Here is a 20,210-nt window from a genome sequence, read left to right on the forward strand (position 1 = left end):
AGGGCAGCCATTAGAATCAAGAAACTCGGGCAGAAAGCCCTTTGGCTCCTATAGACCTTTGCTTTTTTCTTTTGCTTTTTTAAATGGACAATCACTGGAACAAAGGGTTAATAGGCCAGTCATTGCCCCGCCCTGTGGGAGCCTGAGGGAGCAGGTTTGAAAGTTCCTGTGTGCAGCGGGGCGGCTGGGGGTGGGGGTGGGGGTGGGGGCGCTGAATATTTCTGCAACCTCCTGCACCGCAGGCGAGGCTGCGGGACCCGGGGGCCGGTGCGGGGCCGCGTTCTGCTTCCAAGAGTTGGCCTTGAGTGGTCCCCGCCGCCGCGAGCCGGGACCCAACCGAGGCTGACCCGGCGAGGAATCCAGGCGAGGACACCGGGTGCTGCCGCCCGGTCCAGGGGAGGGCTGGGAGCTGGGGAGCCGTCTTCCCTCTCGGCTGTCACCCCCAAGGGCTCGGCCGCCGAGCCGAAGAGGTGGCCGCCGCGAGTCGCACGGGGCGTGGAGACATTTGCTTTCCGCACCGGTTATCTAGCAGACGAGCGGCGATTGATGCCACAGTATCCAGTCTCAGCGCTGCCAAGGCTATGCGAGAACGCAGCCCGGACGGCTTGGCAGGACTCGCGCTGCATGTAGGACTCTTCGGGCACCCCGGGATGCTGCACAGGGCCAAGTACAGCCGCTTTCGGAACGAGTCCGTCACGTCCTTGGACGAAGGCAGTCCCGGAGGCTCCGTCGGGAACAAGGGCTCCCCGCAGCCTCCCTACCCCGCCCTGGCCCCTCACTTGCCGGCTGAAGATGCCCCCTCGCCGTCCCAGGAGAGCCCCACCCCACTGTGCACCTTGATCCCGCGGATGGCCAGCGTGAAGCTGGCCAACCCAGCCACCTTGCTGAGTCTGAAAAACTTTTGCTTGGGGACCAAAGAGGTGCCCCGGCTGAAGCTCCAGGAAAGCCAGGATCCGGCTCCCAGCAGCCCAGCTTCACCCGAAAACAGTCAAAATAGGTCTGGGTCTGCACCTCCGCAGCAGCGGGACGTGGTGGGGCGCAGGGCAAGCGCCCTAACTCCGGATGCCTGCCCGCTCCCGGGCCCTGGGGACCCGACCCCCGGGAGCAGGCAGGACAGGCACTTCCTCCAGCACCTGTTGGGGATGGGCATGAACTACTGTGTGAAGGTGAGTCCATTTCCATCTCGCTCTCTGCACGCCTGAGGGCTGCTGGGGACAGACAGGGGCCTCTTCTCTGCTTTCTGCGAGGGGCCGCACATCACCGGGCTATGGTCTAGGTTTGGACAGGACATTGTGCAACTGGACCCAGGGCAGGAGGGGAGCCGGGCTTACGGGCTCTGCAAATACCTGCCTTGTACTGGAGTCGCACAACTTTGGTTCAAGGGCATGAACTAGTGCTAACTTAGGGTAGTTGCCAGGTGTGGGGGCAACTTCTGATCGGGACAGCGGAGACAGCCCCTTCTTGTCCCCACTGGACCTAGCATTCTGGCCAAGAAGAGTCCAGAATTTCAAATCTGATTAGTGATTGAGACCCGGTAGGTTATACCGACCATTGTACTTGGGGAGAGATTTCTGTGCTAGAGGAATACATGCTGTGTAAGGAACTTGAATTATACTTTAAATTTCAATTTAGCATTTAACAAGCACTTCTCAAAACATGGCCAAGTCTCTAGTCTTGTATGAGGAGCCAGTCTTAGGTCTTTGGTGCGCATTTTTGCATGTATTGCCTGCACTGAGGCAAGTGCGACTTGTCCAGGAGCTGTGTGCAAAGCCAAGGTCCCTGTTGGCTTTGCATCTGCTCTTGCCCAGGCCAGGTCTGGGTGAAAGAAGTAGATTTGGTCCTTGCCCTTCTGGAGCTCACATTTCAATTGAGGAGATAGACGAGTGCATGTGAAATAAAAAGAGAGAGATACCTAGTAATAGATATCTAGTGTGAGAAGGCTGAGGGAATTCAGAAAGATGGAAGGTTGTGATCTGGGATTTATTCACGAGGCCCCTTCAGGGGAAGGTGCATCTTGGAAGAGAGAACACATCTGGATTGGCAGAGGGGAGGAGATTCCTAGCAGGGCAAGAATATGAGCACAGCCTAAAGGCAGGTGTGACTGTGGTGGCTGCAGGCCAGCATCACAGAGGCTGGGCTTTCCTGAGAGAAGGGGCATGCTGTAATGAGGGGTGGTACATAGCTGGGGCTCAAACAAATATGAGTCAGAAAGAGGTCAGTATAGATCCTGGGTAGCTTGGGGAGAAGGGAGCAGTTGACCAAAGAAAGCTCTTAGATGCCAAATGAGGAGTTTTTAAACACTGACTAGATCCCTTGTAGGTTTGCAGGTAAACTGGACTTCACCAAAGTGGTTTCAAAAAGATCAACCTGTGGATTTATTTGTGATGAATTGAAGCCAGGAGCTATTGGAGATGGGAAGGTCAATAAGAAAGAAAGTTCAGGAAAGAAGGATGAAAACATGGATGAAGGTAGCGATGAGAGAAAGGAGATGAGTGTGAGAAAAACTGTGAGAAGCCTCAGCAGCTTTGGGTGATGGGTCAGATCATTTCAGGTCATAATACAAATCACGGAATAGTCAACATTTATTGAGCAGTGGGCAGATTGGTGAGTTTGTGCTGGTTGTTTATGGAAATTGAGGGAAAGGCTGATGAAGGGGGTTGTGAGGAGTGAAAAATACCTTCAGACTTAAGTCTCAGAATAAGAGTAGTGAAGCCAGTGATAGAAGCCAAGTGAATTGGGGAGACTCATGCTAAGTATGACCTTGACATGTTAAATTTAAAGTGATGTTATCCAAGTGGCACTTATTTGTAGGTAGGCTGTCACATAAGACTAGCACTCAGGTGAGGAGTCTCATGCGAAGGTGTAAATTTCAGAGCTAGCCCGATAACTGTATTATAAACAGGCAATTAAGATCTCTAGGAAGACCAATAATGAACATTGAGAGGGCTACAAAGAGAGCAGGCTTGGGGCAGCCTTGGAAGATGGATAATTAAAACCTCTAAGGAAGATGAACTTATGGGACACTCAGCTCTTGCACTCCTCCGCAATGACATGACTCATACTGGAAATAGCTTCATGTATCTACTAAAAGTTCATGGGAGCAGTCTCATTTGCCAAGCGTAAGTGTCTGCTCGGTCCTAACAGGAAAATGACTGACTCTCCAAACCCATGGTCTTGGCACCTGCCTTCCCATCACCGAGACATCCCCTACCTTCTGCCGTGCCTTTCTTCTCCTCTGGTACCGCCTTCCCCCTCCCCACACCCATGCACCACCTGTACCATTTTAAATGGCAAGAGTTGCTGTGTGCTCTCCATGGTCCCTGGGGAGTGCCTTCACTGGCATTTTGCATTTTTAATGAGAACCCCATCTGTCTTTCCCTGGGATGATAACCGAGTCCAGGAAGAGTGCTGACCCATGACCCATCCTATTTTGCCATTAGACAGTGATGTGAGGTACCAGTTGACACCTCTCTTAGGAAGTCAAAATACACAGAAGAGCTTACTTTAATAATTTTTATAGAATCCTAACTTTGAAAGATGGCAGGGGCTCAGAAGTGATCAAGTAATGCCTCTACAGAGAAACTGAAGCCCAGATAAGTGATTTTGTAAAGGTCACACAGAAGTCAAAAGGACAGATCTAGAACCCCAGTCCCTTGCGTGCCATTCTGGGCTCTTTTCACCGCAGGTTTTCATCGCGGTTGAGATTCTGTTCCTCAGGATTCTTTGAGATGTGAACCCATTTTTAAAAAAATGAAATGGAAACCTATTAATTTACAGTGAAAAATACCAAACCAAAATTGTGATCCCTATATAGGAACAGGTACATAGGAAGACTTAAACCAAAGGTTACTCGGTGATGGTGGAAGCAAGGTATAGAAGTGACAGGAATATTCTTAATGGCGAGTCGCATAGGGACAGATTTTATAGGCAAGAGGCAGCCACATATTTCACTTCCTCATCCACATCATATGACTGGCCCCCTCCCCCCCAAAACTTATTTGTTTATTCATTCACTCATTTATTCAACGAATATGTATTGTGAACCAATTTATGTGACAGGCCCTGGGGATACATATGTGAATAAAAGAGACCAGGTCTGGGCCTTGGTGAAACTTACATTCTAGGAAGTAGAGATGGGCCCTGGTTGAATATTGAATAAACAAGTCAATATAATATGTCATGTGTAGTAGGTGTTAGGAGAGCAATACAGCAGGGGAAGTAAGAAAGGCAGTGGCCTGGGTGGGGATGGCAGGTATATTTTGCGGGTGCTGACAATGGCATAGTTCATTTTGTTTCCTTGCACATTTTATCTTTCCAATAGGAACTGTATTTGCCCTCTAAGTTACAGTTGACTTTGGGTTAAATATCCTTTTTAAAATGACTTCTTTTGGTCTCTTGACGTAGAATCAGTTATACAGCTGAAAATACTTTAGAAATCCTGAGCACCTAATTTCTAGTCACTTTCATTTAAGCTCTGGCTTTGCACACCCTGGAGGTCACTCAAGGAAGATGGTTAGCAAGTCATCCTTTGAGAGGTACTGGGCCAGAAACAGCCAGCCAGGTCTGAGCAAAGTAGTGAGGTGAGTGAGGTCTGCTCCACGATGCCAAATGGTTTATTTTCGCCATAAGATTAAATCTCATTTCTTTCTGAGGTCTCCCCACGTCACTTCACCCATCAGCAGACATCCACCTGGAGGCCTCCCAGGTGCCCCACATGTGTGTGGTGAGTGTGGAAAACATACAACGTGACGGGTGTGCTCATCTCTAAAATGAGCGGCTTGGTCTTCATGGCCTTCACGGTGCCCCCCAGCACCAGCGTTGGATGACTCTAGGCTCCTTTCTCCAGTGGGAAGTGTTTAAACTTTCCCATCCCCAACCCCCCAAATTGCCTGTAATTTAGTTCAAAGACTATATAAAGCAAAGACAGAGAACAAACGCTGCTATGACAGGTGAACATATTAGTTTTCACACCAACCCTCGGAGGGAGGCTGCCTTCTCCAAGTGAGGGCACTGAGACCCCAGAAGTCGGTTATCTGCCCTTTACAACCCAAGTAGCAGACAGGATTCAAACCCAGGTTTGTCTCCCTCCACTGCTCATCTCCTTCCAGGCGTCCTGGAAGTGTGCGAGTGGAGTAGTGTGTGTGGAGGACCGCACTGTGCAGGGGAGCTTTATTACAGGAACGGCCCTTAGAGCTTGCTGGGTCGCGTTCATTTGCATGATTTCAGTCTCCTCACTTCAGCCCAGCCCAGCCCAACCAATTCCTTAGACCGTGTTAGTGTCCTAGGGCTGCAGTGACAAATATCACAAACTGGGTGGCTTACAACAACAGATAGTTATTCTCTTGCAATTCCGGAAACTAGAACTCTGAAATCAGCAGACCTTGGCATTCCTTGACTTGTGGATACATGACTCTAATCTCTGCCTCTTCACGTGGTTTTCTCTCCTGTGTGTCCACGTTCAAATTTCCCTCTTCTTATAAGGACACCAGTCCCTGGGGTAGGGCCCATATGGATTCAGCATGACTGCATCTTAACCTGATTACATCTGCAAAGACTCTACCTCCAAATAAGGTCACATTCACAGGTTCTTGTGGTTAAGACTTCAACCTACCTTTTTGGGCGATGTAATTCAATCATAACGGTCCCCCAGAACATTAACTGCAATGTGTTTGCCCACATAGACATTCTTGGGTATTGGGCTCATCAGCTTTGTATGCAAATACAAATTTGTATTGAGGTATTTTCTTTACTTCCTTTGTAAATATCACAGCATACTCTTACTGTCTATCCTCCTGTGTCTAATGTTGTGTCTTAACACTGAGCTAATAGGTTAGTGCTGTCTGTTGTCTAGATTAGATGTAGTCCACAGAGCTACAATGTTCTGTCTGCCCAAGTATCTTTTTCACAGGAGTGCACAGGTCTTGGTGTGACAAGATCTGGGTTAGAGTAATGGCCCTCACATTAAATAGCTGTGTGACCTTGGGTGAGTCACCTTACCTCTCTGATTTTCTCAGATTTAAAACAAGAAGTTTGAACAAAATGCTGCCTGAGATCCGGAGACGCCAGGTCTCCTTTCCCACTGGTCTTAAATATCCTTCTCTTAGGATCTCTTTTGGTGAGAAAACAGATTCAGGACAGTTTCCTGAAGGAAATAACTTTTTATGTCTCTTTGTTAATAGAGAGGAGAAGGAATGCCCTTGGCACCCTCTTACTAACACTGAGCTGGCTTCACCAGTCAAGCAGAAAGGGGTGTGTTATACTGGCACGGGCGCAGGTGGTCAATTTCAGCGAAATAGTGAGAGAGGAGTCAGGTTGTGGAATAGCATCTGCGAGTAGGATTATGGGGGTGAGGGGTGGGGGGCAGAGGACAGGCTGGTCCAGGGCAGGCCAGGGTGAATGATGATGCCTGGGATCCTGAGAACTTGGCATCACTCACGTGGTCTAATCAGCCAGGCCAGGTTGGGGCTCGGTGTTCAACCTGAGGACTGTAGAAGCAGCCGGAGTGAGTTAACCTTTCTCTATTTTCTATAGACAAAGTGCTAAGAGAAAAAGGCCCTGCTACACACACAGGCAGTCTGGTACCTCTAACCTTGAAAGAGGGAGATTTGTAACTCCAGGAAATCCCTGAAGAGACAGTCCCACGGTCCATGCAAAATAAAGGCAAACCTGAGAGGTGTGGGTCAGGCATTCACAGCCCACTGCTAATTTCCCTCTGTTCTAAGTCATTGGTGGTTAAAAAGGAGGTAGAAGGGGTGGGAGGAAATAATTCCAGCTAAAACTGACAGTTTGGCCTTGAGAATATTGTGTTGTTTTTCCTCTTTCTTTCTTGGAGTAGATGTAGGACTTGATTCTGCTAGAGCTTAGGAAAACCCTGGCAGATCTGACCTGTTGTTCCTGTTATTCTCTCTCTTTAAAAAAAAAATAAAAACTTTTTTTTTTTTTAATTTCAGAGAGGAAGGGAGAGGGAGAGAGAGATAGAAACATCAATGATGAGAGAGAATCGTTGATCGGCTGCCTCCTGCAGGCCCCACAGTTGGGATTGAGCTCGCATCCCGGGCGTGTGCCCTGACTGGGAATCGAACCGTGACCTCCTGTTTCTTAGGTCGATACTGAGCCACGCCGGACAGGCCTGTTATTCTCTATAAACCCTCACACATGGTTTGATCTGTCCAGTCCTTGACCACCCCTGGCCACTAGAATGTTAACTAGAAGAAAAGAGTCTTACAGATGACCAAGTTCAAAACCTTATTTATAGTTGAGGAAACAGAGGGTCAGAGATGTAAAGTGACTTGCCCCATGCACACAGCAACTTAGTGGTGGAGCCCAGACATGAACTGTGTACAATGCTCTATTTTCTACCCTTATCTTGCTTCACCTTCCCCCGCTCCCTGAACATGCAATGCAGATGTGTCTGCTTGATTAAAATGCTGTGCGTGTGCTTTTTAAAGGACCAGAATGAAAACATTTTTTCTAATAGGAAAACTGTATTTAAAAATCAGTGAGAAGGGAAAAGAGAGCAAGGAAGGAGCGGCAAGGAGCCCAAAGTGCATTGCTTTTACCAAGTCCACCTTTTTGTTTATGGATGGTAACATGTCCTTGGCGGACCAGTACTTGTACAACATTTCATTCATCTTCCACAACCCTTTGGGCTTGTCTTCTCAGTATGGCTTGTCTCATTTCCGTTTTCATACCACTTTAAAGCCAATATCATGTCACCATGATTATATTGAATCAGCCCTGTTCCCAATACAGTTCCCAATGTGACAGCCCCATCTCGAGGACAGTGTTAAAATGTTGCACACAGCTCATGAAGCAAGGTGACTCCTCGCCCCTTCCTACCAGCAGCAGGAATGTGAGGTAGCTGGGGTTTCCTCCCCTCTCCTAAAAGATACAAGCTTTGGAGCTCAGGGATCTGGTCATATTTGCATTGACGTATTAAGATCATGAAAACCAAAAGGTACAGGCCTCGTTGCTGCCCATATAGAGTCGGTACATGCAGTGGTAGAGTTTTGCAAGGGGTATTTGGAAAAGTCGACAGGTCTGAAAGAACTGGACTTTTGATTGAGAACATTGGTTGAGGTCAGAATAACAGAAATTTATTGATATCATAGCAATGATGCCAAGTACATATAAATTTGCAACCATAAACTTAGGTGTACAAGATGACATTAAAATATATATTTTTGTTAATCCTCACTTGAGGATTTTTTTCCATTGATTTTTTAGTATTTTTTTTTTTTTTTTAGAGAGAGAGTGGAAGGGAGGGAGAAAGAGAGAGAAACATCTCTCACATTTCTCCTACATACACCCCAACAAAAGCTGGGGATCAAGCCTGCAACCAGGGTATGTCCTCTTGACCGGAATCGAACCCAGAACCCTTTGGTCCATGGGCTGATGCTCTATCCACTGAGCAAACCAGCGAGGGCCATTAAAAATATTATGAAATCTGGGGACTCTTTCCCCCTCCCCACTTGGGTGTCTGTGCTGTGAGATTTTTTTTCCCCTTCCCCACGTGGGAGTCTGTACTTGTTCTTCAATAAATTTCCATCTTTGCTATACCAAAAAAAAAAAAAAATTATGAAATCTAACACCAAGTCATTTCCTGCTTTAATTTTGGTCATTATACATCTCCTAACCTCTAACCCAGCGGTTCTCAACCTGTGGGTCGCAACCCCTTTGGGGGGTCGAACGATCCTTTCACAGGGGTTGCCTAAGACCATCGGAAAACACACATATAATTACATATTGTTTTTGTGATTAATCACTGTGCTTTAATTATGTTCAATTTGTAACAATGAAAATACATCCTGCATATCAGATATTTACATTACGATTCATAACAGTAGCAAAATTACAGTTATGAAGTAGCAACGAAAATAATTTTATAGTTGGTGGTCACCACAGCATGAGGAACTGTATTAAAGGGTCGTAGCATTAGGAAGGTTGAGAACCACTGCTCTAACCAGTATCACATAGTGAACAGGGGGCTCATTTTATGTCCCTAAATGGGAAAAAGGCCTCTGGCCTTCAGTTCATTGTTAAAAATGTTGATAGTTAGATGGGAGGCGCCCCTGGGTCTAGGCTCCATTTTCACACTAGAATCTCTACCCATTCTGAGAGCCCTTTGCTGAGAATTTAGCCTGGCTAGCTGCCTCTCCAGCCACTCCCCTTAGGAGGCCTGGCCACTTGCCTGGGGCCTGGCCCCAGGGTGCAGGTTGAGGGTTCATCATGGTCAGACACCACCAATATCAGCTAGCCATCTTCTTCCCACTTCCTGCCCCTGAAGGTAGGGAGGACAGATGGCTTAAGCTAGTTAATGGGAAATCCGGAAGCAGCTGGCAAACAAAAGAGGTGACAATGGTAGAGGGACACAACAGGAAGACACAAAGGAAAGGACAGCCCACTCATGGAGACAGAACACAGAATTCTCAGGCCCAAAGTGTCAATAGTACTACTGAGGCTGAGAAACCCCGAGTCCGTGGGACGAAGTGCATAAGCCTGGGATGTGCATTAGGAGGAAACAATGAATAGAAGAATAGACAATTGATTAGTCTGAAAAATCAACCTAAGCTCCTTCTAATTTTCTTCTTTAAACCCACAGATTCTCTAAATATTATAGTTCACTCTCTTACCCTGACCCAAACAATACTCCTCAGGCTTCCACATGGGGATCTCAAGCGATGGGAATGACCGTGGGGCTAATTAGCCATGTGCTGCTAGTGTTTACTTGTCGATCAGGTACTGGCAGCAGTTTCCACCTCAGGTGCCCTCTGGGCTAAAGGTTGTTTCCAGGCTAGCTTGGTATCCTAACCATGGCATCCTACTATTGTCCAGACCTTCATTTCATAGGAAATGCATTAAGATTTTTAACAACTAACTTATAAGTAAATTTTTAGAAGGGTTTGTTTGGGGATTGGAAACACCCTCTAGTTAGAAGGGAAGAAGTGCTGGGAAGCAAGCAACCTGAGGAAAAAGCCCAAGGGCAATAAGGACAACCTCAGAAATTGGATTTTCCCCTCAGTGTCGTCAGATCATAATTTCTATGAATCATTCATTAGGAAATGGCGAGATGTATAATTCAAACTTGATTTTTGTGTGTGTGTGTGTTTTACCTTTGCCAGCTCTAGGGCCTTGAAAAGCATTGCCTCCTCCCCCCCTCTCCTCAACATGGTTCCTTTAACCCTGGACTCGGGACGCAGACTGATATATTAGGCTGCAAAGTTCTGTTTCATGGCAAGCTGAGCTATCCAAGGTCACAGGGCTCATCAGCGGCAGAGCAAGGACTAAGATTCAGGTCTCCTGACTCCCAGGCCGGGCTCTTTCAGTACCTTTTCTGAATAAGACATAATTCTTGCATGAGGAGGTTCTAATATGAAAGGTGAGAGGAGAACAAAGATGTCCACACACATGTCTGTGATATTGGTCAGTGTATAATAAATGACGCCAAAATGATGCAAGTGAAGCCTGTGGGAGTTGAGGGAGGAAAGTGAACTCCTTCCATTTGAGGTGGTTAGAGAAGGTTTCATGAAGGAGGCGGCATCTTCACTGAGTCTTAACTAAATCATTTGTGTTTTCACAGGCAGAGATGGAGGAAGAGCATAATGGGCAAAGACACTGACAGGAGGGGAGGCACGGAGGTGGGAAGTGGAGGATGCGTTTGGGAAGGAGTGAGCAATTTGACTTGGTGGGACAGGGCATGGGGTATCTGTAGGAGGTCTGAGGGAAAATAAGATGAACGGATGCTATTACAAAGTTGTATAATGTCTGAAAAGTTGGGTTTTCCAACAGAAAACTATGGATTTTTTTATTTTAAATAGGGGAATGACAAACTCAGAGGTATGTTTTTGAAAGAGTATATGGGCTGCAGTGCTCAGAGAGGATCCAAAAGGAGAGTGAGTGGGAAAAGGGAGCTCAGATGCGAAGCCGTTTGGGAACAAAGGCAGTGGAATAGAATTGGGGAAAGATGTGAGACCCATCAGAGGAGGAGGTGGGGAGCAGGAAGCATTTGGGGGTGAGTTCCATTTTGCATGTGTTGCATTCAAGGTGACTTCAAAGCATCCAGGTGGGAATCTCCTGGAGAACATCGAATAGGTAGGGCTGAAGAGAAATCATTTTTGCTGCTGTGATCATCAAGACACCGGGAATGAACAAGGCTACCCAAATGAGGGTATGGAGCAAGAAGAGGAGAGGCTTAGAGCATGCCACATTTAGGTATTTCATGGAGGCAGAGGAACAAAAGGCATCAGGGACAGAACTAGCAGCGTGAGGAGCAGGATGGAGAGAAGATGGGGAAGGAGGGGAGAGTTTCGAGGAGAAAGAGGTTGAACAAAACTATGTCAGAACTCGGGGATTATTCAAGGAAGATGAGAACCGAGAAAGCCATGGGTTTGGCCTTTTATCTTCTTACTGCCACTCTCCACTAAGATATTAAATTTAACTGTTGCAAGAAAGACATCATTGGATACTGGCCCTCCGCTCCCTCCTTTTGAGTTCTCAGTGAATGGCAGTTCCCAGCTGTTCGGTCAGAAATCCGAATGTCATTCTAGACCAGCGGTTGCCCACCGGTGGTCAGTGGACCACTGGTGGTCCGTGAATTCTGAAAGGTTGGCGACCGCTGTTCTATACCACTCATTCTGTCTTACCCTCACAGCCTCCAGTTTTCAAGTCCTGCTAATTCCACCTTTAGACATTTATCATACACATTCATTTTTCTTCATCCGCACTGAAATTCCTAAGGTGGGGACTAGAGCAGGCAGCATTTTCAAATTTATTGTTCAGCTTTTGTCTGGAACTACTGTTTTGTCAAATACACTTTGTGAAACTCTCAGTTGAAACTGGGAGATGACTAATCATAACACATGGTAGAAAATGATGTATACCTACAGCAAATAGTCAAATCCATCAGTGTAATAAACTCTAAGAGGTAGAGACAGCTTCTAGCTGGGCAATGAGAAAAGGCTTTCAGAGCAGATTATGGCATTTGAGATGGTCCCTAAAAATGGACAGCAGTTACACCACAGGACATATCTATATATATAAAAGCCTAAGCGACCGGAATGACCGGAACGACTGGTCGCTATGACACACACTGACTACCAGGGGGCCGACGCAGGAGCTGCCTGCCCCCTGGTGGTCAGTGCACTCCCACAGCCAACCTCCCCTGGCTAGCCAACCTCCTGTGGTCCCTCCCCCCTGGCTGGCCACTCTTCCACAGTCCCTCCCCCTAGCTGGCAGGCCCCGATTTGCCCGCTGCCTGCCTGCCGCAGTGATGGCACGGCAGAAAGGGAAGGAGGGGGTGAGACAGGGAACCGCATGGTTTTGGGGTCCGTTTCTTTCACGCCTGGCCCAGCCCTGATCGGCCTGGCCCTGATCGGCCCTGATTGGCGGCCAGGCCTAGGGACCCCACCCATGCATGAATTTCATGCACTGGGCCTCTAGTATATTTATAAAAGGGCATTCCACATGGAGGAAATATGGTTTACATACAAGGGAGAGCATTGATTTTAGTTTGGTTAGAGTAGAAGCTGCTTGGAAAAAAATGGTAGATAATAAACTAAGATCTGAGCCAGATTATAGCAGACCTTAGATATCAGGCTAAGAAGTTTATTAGATATTTGAGAAGAGGCATCAGGATTCATTTGTGTAGAGAAGGGAGTGAGTGTCTGGAGGTGGGGAATCTGTTCAAAGGCTGTTACAGCCATAGTCAAGGTGACAAGTGTCTATATCAGGGTCTTCATAGAGGAAGTGAAGTTAAGAAACATTGGTAGAGATATTATGGAAGAAAAATTTGATGAAGAGGGCAAAGAGGAAGGGCAGTTTCCAATCCAACCTGCCTGAGCTTTTGAGTAAAAGGCTTGGGTTGGGGTGGGAAAACATGCCAGTAAAAGACCTGGAGGACCACAGGAGGAGAACAGTGTTGAGAAGGTAAGATGTTTGCTTTCTGATACATTGAACTTGATGTCGCAGAGAGTCACTGAAGAGAGGATGGTGTCCAGCAGGCTGGCAGAGTTAGGAGAGCCTTAGGCCTGTGTGCACTTTGTGCGCCAAGCCAGGTGATTGGGCATCTTTCCTAACCTGACAACTGTCCCAGTAAGGCAGGTAGATGTTAGGTGATTTTCGAGGGTAGAAGAATGGAGCGTTACTTAATACAATATAGTAGAGGCCTCTTCTCTGATGAAATTGTTCCATATGTTCTTTTGACACTTAAGTTAAACATATATAAATGTGCTTTTGTTTTGTAGAGCCGAGGCCTTTCTCTCAGTTTTGTAAATACAATGATTAATATCCCCTTTCATTTCTCTTGCACGAATTCTACCCATAGTTTCTTATCAACATTCCTCCTTTTAGTTTTTTTAAAGTGAGATCTTGGAGACATCCTCAAAGCAACCTGAGTGCAGAATCAGTTTTATTTTAAAATCTTTTTGGAGTTGTCTTATCCACACCTAACATTATTTTTTAAAGCAACTTGCCTTCATAAAGTCTTTCCAAAGTTTTTGACTTAAGTTTTATGAAAATGACTGCCTTTAAGAAATCCACACTCATATTTTATCAGTTTGTTTAATATCTACTTAAATCATGTGATTTCATTGGCCATTACAATTGCCATATAAGGGTACTGGTGTGGCACCAATTCAGTGGGATTCCTGGTACGTCCACAATTCAAATGGTGGCAGCAGAAGGTGTGGGCGTTCTAGCCGCCTGGTGGCCGAAGCAAATTGGTTAAATGGAAACCCAATCACAGCTTTTGTAGTATTGGGTGCTAACAGTTCAGCAACTTGGTTCTGTTGACATGTTTCACAATACATTTCTGATTTTTGGCATCACGTACAAAAGCTTTGCTGCATAGTTGTAATCAGTGAGTGTGTTTTACATTCTACATATTTCCCCCCACTAAACTTGACAACAGCATCTAGTCCTTGAAGAGCAGACAGTGTTTAATGAACACTCTTGTTCTTAGTCTCCAAACAGTTTCTGTTTGGAGAAAGTGCTATATAGAGTGTCCCCAGCAAACTGGAAAATATAAAACACAGTTAGGGATACAGCAGGTATCCGACTGCCCTGCAGAATCCTGTCCAAGACCCTGTTTTCAGAAGATGAAACTGAATCAGCAACTAGAGAGGTTTAAATTTAGAAACTCATCTATGACCCCAAGCCTTTCCCTTTGCAAAGAAAACCCACAGCCAACATAGTTCTACCAGCTTCAGACTAAGTGAAGACCCTCTGTTTTTTGTTCCTTTTAACAACAATCTGCATTTTATAGGGTGCCATTTGTATCTTCACAACATTTTGTAAACATTAAACGAATAGAACAAGTTTGTTACAAGAGTAGATGTAGTTTGTTATCAGCAGCTTTTATCTGTCATTTGGAAAAAAAATGCATATCTTTCTCAGATGAGATAACATTAACAATTGGAAATATGCTCTAGCCAAAACCGATTTTTACATATCGTCTGCCAGAAACCAAGGTACTTTACTCAACAAAATGCATCCTCTCTCCCGCCCACTGACCTGCATGGCTTTGCCGGAGAGGAGAGAACACAGGCGGGTGCTTTGGCCAAGATGGGACCTGTGGGTGGGATGGAGGAGAATGCTGACCAGAAGCGAGTCTATTTTCATTCTGGTTTTCTTTTGGTTTCTGAAATGATGTTAAAGATACTAATTCTGGCTAGATGAAGAGATGCTTGGAAAGAGTGTTTGATTTGAAAAGAAAATATTTTAAGCGTACTGAATGTTTGAAATAAATACCTAAAACTTTTCAGAGTAGCTTTAACTGCACCCCACCCCCACTGCCCAACATATACATCCTGGGTAGACAGCCTGTCTGCATAATGCTGGACTCTCAGGACCTAAGTTATCTCACGGATCTCTTCGCAATCCCTTCAAATACAGAGATACGTTTAAAAAAATATGTTAACCTATCAGGGGTAGCTGTGAGCTGTTCACTTAGAAACAAAGACACCCTTATTCAGCACCAGATCTTCAATTCTTTATCTCGTATGACAAGCAGTAATAAGTTGCAAAGTTCTGTGAAAAGAAAGACTAAGACTGCAAGCACCGTACCGCTGCACCGAGTTCAGTGACAGGGCTTTGAGGAGGGAAAGTTCAGAAAGTATTGCACAGAGAGCAAAGATGATCATTGAGGAGGGAGAGCGCCAGGCAGCAAACCCCAACGGGAAACCAAGGAGAGATTCTGGGGAGGAAAGGAGGAGAGGGGGTGGAGGGGGAGGAAGAGGAAGGGTGGGTAGGATGTCGGCATTGCTGCGGGAGGCCCCTGGGTCTTGGCAAGGAGTGAGTATTGATCCTGGAGGCCTCCAGGAAGTGTAATGTGCACACTCACGGATAATATATTTATTTATGATTTATAGCCTGCTGACTTCCAGAAAGGTTTGATGTGGCTCACCGGCTGGTGAGTTAATGTTTCCTGTACACACTGAGCAACTCTGAAAAAAGTGAAAGGGCAGAAGCTCTGTGAGTCATCACCCAACTGTTTAAGTGAGCTGAGAGGGCTGTTTCTCCTGAATGATGTGCCCACAGATGCTGTCAATGCCCACTGGTAGGAACCCTGATACAGTCAAGCTCATTGAGCTGACATCGCCAGGACATCATGGGGTTTCTCCAGTAATGGAAGCTTCCCCCTTTAGAAGTCAATCTTCTACAACTTAAATTTTTTTACTGACATGGGAACCTCTGTGTAATGAAGATTATAGGCTTCTTTCTCTTCAAAGATGTTTGATAACTGATTGGGAGGGAAATGCCAATTTTTTCCTCTAGATCAGCAGTTCTCAACCTGTGGTTCGCGACCCCTTTGGGCGTCGAACGACCCTTTCACAAGGGTCGCCTAAGACCATCCTGCATATCAGATATTTACATTACGATTCATAACAGTAGCAACATTCCAGTTATGAAGTAGCAACGAAAATAATCTTATGGTTGGGTCCCAACATGAGGAACTGTATTTAAAGGGCCAGAAGGTTGAGAACCACTGTAAATCTAGATCTATGTTTTATTTTTGTAACAGTTTTATTGAGATATAATTCACACACCATAAAATTCACCCTTACGGCTCTAACTGGTTTGGCTCAGTGGATAGAGCGTCGGCCTGCGGACTCAAGGGTCCCCGGTTCGATTCTGGTCAAGGGCATGTACCTGGGTTGTGGTCACATACCCAGTAGGGAGTGTGCAGGAGGCAGCTGATCGATGTTTCTCTCTCATTGATGTTTCTGACTCTTTACCCCTCTCCCTTCCTCTCTGTAAAAAATCAATAAAATATATTTAAAAAATAAATAAATAAAAAATATTCACCCTTACGGTGTATCATTTAGTGGTGTTAAGTATATTCTCAGAGTAGGGCAACCATAACCCCTATCTAATTTTGGAACATCCTCAGCACACCAAAAAGTAGCCAAGTACCCAATAGCAGTCACCCTCTAAGACCCCCCTCCACCCCTGGAAACTACTAATCAACTTTCTGTCTCTGTGGATTCAATTATTTGGGACATTTTATATAAACGTAGTCATACAATATGTTGTCCTTTGAGCCTGGCTTCTTGTACTTAGCATAAATATTTTCAAGAATGATCCATGTGGTAGCATGTGTTATACTTCATTTCTTTTTTAAAAAAAATATACTTTATTGATTTCAGAGAGGAAGGGAAAGGGAGAGAGACATGATGAGAGAGAATCATTGGTCGGCTGCCTCCTGCATGCCCCCTACTGGGGATCGAGCCCGAAACCCACGCATGTGTCCTGATAGGGAATTGAATCCTGACCTCCATAGGTTGATGCTCAAACGCTGGGACCTTCATTTCTTTTTATGGCCGAATAATGGTCCATTGGGTGGATATCCCACATTTTATTGATCCATTCACCAGTTGATAGACATTTGGGTTGTTTCTACTTTGGGGTTTTTATAAATAATGCTGCTCTGAACATTCACGTATAAGATTTTGTGTGGACGCGTGCTTTCAACTTTCTTGGGTCTAGGAACCGCCTGTGAGTGAATACAGTTTGAATGAGCTTTCACTCTTAACGGCCATGGTGCTGTGCTGGGAGCAGGGCAGACTTCTGGGAGCTAATGAGTGCGATGGGCTGGTTACCCCTGAACTCTGGGTCCCCAAATAGGAGAGCTTGAAAAATGTATATGTCTATATTTGTGTGATTTTTTGGATTCCTTCTGCACAGTCAGCTGTCACTCCTTGCTTTTGACAGCGAGCCTATCCCAAGGAGAACCCAAAACTTCAATTTGGGCTTCTGAGTCCTGAGAAGACAACCTGTTAAAACCGTATCTAAGTCGAGAGGACATGGGCTCTGAATGAAGGACCAAAGTGCTCTCCTAGGGAAAAACACACACATTTGCTTTAGTTAGAAAATCTGTTTGGGCAGTTACTTCTGAATTCTCAGTCATGGTTAGGACACTTGAAGTTGTCAAGTAGGAGACCTTCAGTTAAGGTGTTATGATATAAAATCTCTCTTTCAGATAAAAGAGATGACCACTTTTAAGATGTTACTTTTGCTGGTAGGTAGGAAAATCAATTGAAGAACTGCTGAACTGATTCTAGTCTTAAACCTTTTCACAAAACTCATTTGGTAGGAAGGGAGCCTCAGAGGAGCCCTGACTCCCAGACCATCATCTGCAAAACACAGGTTAAAAGGCCTCTGTATCCCTTCGGAATAGGTTTTTACAAAGACTCAAATAACTGGAGTTTAAACAAGACAGAGGTTTGCTTTTTGGCTCACGTAAAAGAAGTTCATAGGTAGGCAGGCCAGAGCTACATAGTGGTCCCACAGTTATCAATAACCCAGGCTCCTCCCATCTTTTTGTTTGGCCATCCTTAACCCATAGCTTCCACCCTCAAGCTCACTCAAGATTGCAACACGGCCACTGGAGCATCCCCCATCATGCCCATTTTCCAGGCAGCAGGGAATGAACAAGGACAACAATGGTGCACTTCAGGGCTGAGTTAGCCCTGGTAAGTGACTTTCCTGGAATCCAACGACATTCTTTACATCCCATTGGTCTCCTGGCTTCACGGGAAGCTGGGAAATGGTAGTTTTTAAGCTGGGTACATTGGAGATTCTATTAGTAAGGAACAAAAGAGGAAAGGAAATACAGGGAAAGGATAGAGGTAGGCAACCCAGAATCTCTGCCCCGACCTCCTAGGAGCTCATGGTTTAAGATGGTTGAGGCAAAGGCAGGTGATCACACAGTGTTACACCCCAGAACTGTGCAGAGCCTTACAACAGCCCATCCCTGGACCACTTCAAAGCCCGTAGGCTTAGATTGTGGAAAGGGTGATTTTTGGTGATGGTTGAATTATCCATCTCATTTCTTCAGTGGGAGGATCAGAGGAGTTTCTGGAGGATATGGAGTTTCAGAAGGATGTTAAAGGAAATGATGCTATGAACAGAGACCGTTAAATATGATGGGAATGGCTGGTTCAGAGCCATCTGCATGGTGTCACCTACTCTTGGTTTCCATTTGTGTATTCAATGAATGCCATCGGTCAGGAGTATTCAGGGCAATGGTTGGAGGTATGGAGTATAGTCAGTGGCTGGAAAAGGAAAGAAGCTTATTAATTTCCATGAGAATCTCAAACCTGAGGTAGACTCCCATTAGTAGCTGTTACCACTGATTGACCTCTTCCTACCTTTGGCATCGTTCTCACATGCCTGTCTTTCTGATTGCTTACATGGAACTACACATCCTTGTAGAAAATCATTACTTATTGTAATAACCAAGAGTACTAATAACCTACCTCATGCAAATGGACTTTAAAGGAAATAGAGATCCTCCTTGTACTCTATTCCTTGCATTCAGTTAAAAATGCTGAGATTTTGAAAAAAGAGTACAAGCTACAAAACAAGCAAATTAAACCTAAGATTCTATTTAAGTTGTTTTCTGAAGGTGTCACTAAGTAATGTACAGGCATCATTTGAGTTTGACTCACAAATCTAGGTTAGAATTCATTGGCAACTTGAGGTCTGTGATAACGGGAACAGGTTAGCAGTTTTCTACACTTGTTTAGAGCTTTGTGACGTTGCATGAACTTGTGGAAATATCATAAATGCTTCAAAAATAAGGGGGTTGGGGCAGATAGACCTTTCCAATGCAAAGGTTTTATGAGCTGGGTTTTGTGTTTAAATATTGATTAGCAGGTCACTTCTTTCTAGCTCTAATCATTATGCCTCTTCGATTCAATTCTAAAGCAGCCCTGTGGTTGCTGAAGCCATAGGACTTTGCTGCTATTCACCATAACGTTTCCATTTGCACAGATGATGATAGGAATATTTAAGAATCCCTAAATAGTATCCAGACATAGGAAAAGGGCAAATGTTCCTTCCAACGTTGAAAGCTATTTGATTTGGGCACTTGGGAGAATCTGATTCATGATTAAAAGCATTTATTTGAATCAGGCCTTACACATTTCATGAACAGTGTCCACTTCTGCCTCCCCAGGGACTGCGATCTCTCCATTCTCTCCCTCTCCTGTCATTGTCAACCTTTCTATCCTAGGAGCACGCGTAAGTCAGTTCCATCCTTAAAGTAACCTCCTCCCCTTAGCTTATCTTTCCTCTTTTGTTAAAATATAAATTCCTGAGGCATGTACCTGGGTTGCGGGCACGTCCCCAGTAGGGAGTGTGCAGGAGGCAGCTGAATCGATGTTTCTCTCTCATCAATGTTTCTAACTCTCTATCCCTCTACTTCTCCCTTCCTCTCTGTAAAAAATCAATAAAATATATTTAAATATATATATATATATATAAATTCCTCAGAAGAAAAAGTAAAACAAAGCACTATGCTCACTGGTTTACTTCCTTGCCTCTATAGTACACTCTAAACCACCGCTCTCTGGTTCTGCTCCCCTACTCTACTGCTATTGCTCCACGAACTCCCATGGTCAAACTCAGCAGTTGCCAAATGCCAGTGGTCGTTGTCTAGCTCTTCAGCACATTGATTCTCTCTGCTGCCCTCAATTCAGTTAACAATCTGTTCTCTTTGAAGCTCTGTGTGCCCTTGTCTTCCACCTCATCATACTCTCTGGTTCCCTTGTACATTTTTTTTCTTAAAAAAATGTTTTTATTGATTTCAGGGAGAGGAAGAGAGAGGAAGAGAGATAGAAACATCAATGATGAGAGAGAATCATTCATGGGCTGCCTCCTGGACCCTCCATACTGGGGATTGAGCCCGCAACCCAGACATGTGCCCTAAC

At 45.3% G+C, this 20,210-nt stretch overlaps 1 protein-coding gene across 1 annotated transcript in view; it reads left to right on the plus strand.

The window, feature by feature from the left end:
• Positions 1 to 524: 524 nt before the first annotated feature.
• The window catches only part of SHC4 (SHC adaptor protein 4), a 115,274-nt gene continuing 95,588 nt past the window's right edge, over positions 525 to 20,210 (plus strand). Inside the window, exon 1 of the mRNA XM_070423334.1 lies at positions 525 to 1,166. Coding sequence (XP_070279435.1) covers positions 582 to 1,166 — 585 coding nt within the window. The 5' untranslated portion in view covers positions 525 to 581. The remainder of the gene's footprint in view (positions 1,167 to 20,210) is intronic.

The sequence above is a fragment of the Myotis yumanensis genome, unplaced genomic scaffold (genome assembly GCF_028538775.1).
Source record: "Myotis yumanensis isolate MYYU_CA2020_CCGP unplaced genomic scaffold, mMyoYum1.0.hap1 SCAF_1, whole genome shotgun sequence".
Taxonomy (NCBI): Eukaryota; Metazoa; Chordata; class Mammalia; order Chiroptera; family Vespertilionidae; genus Myotis; species Myotis yumanensis.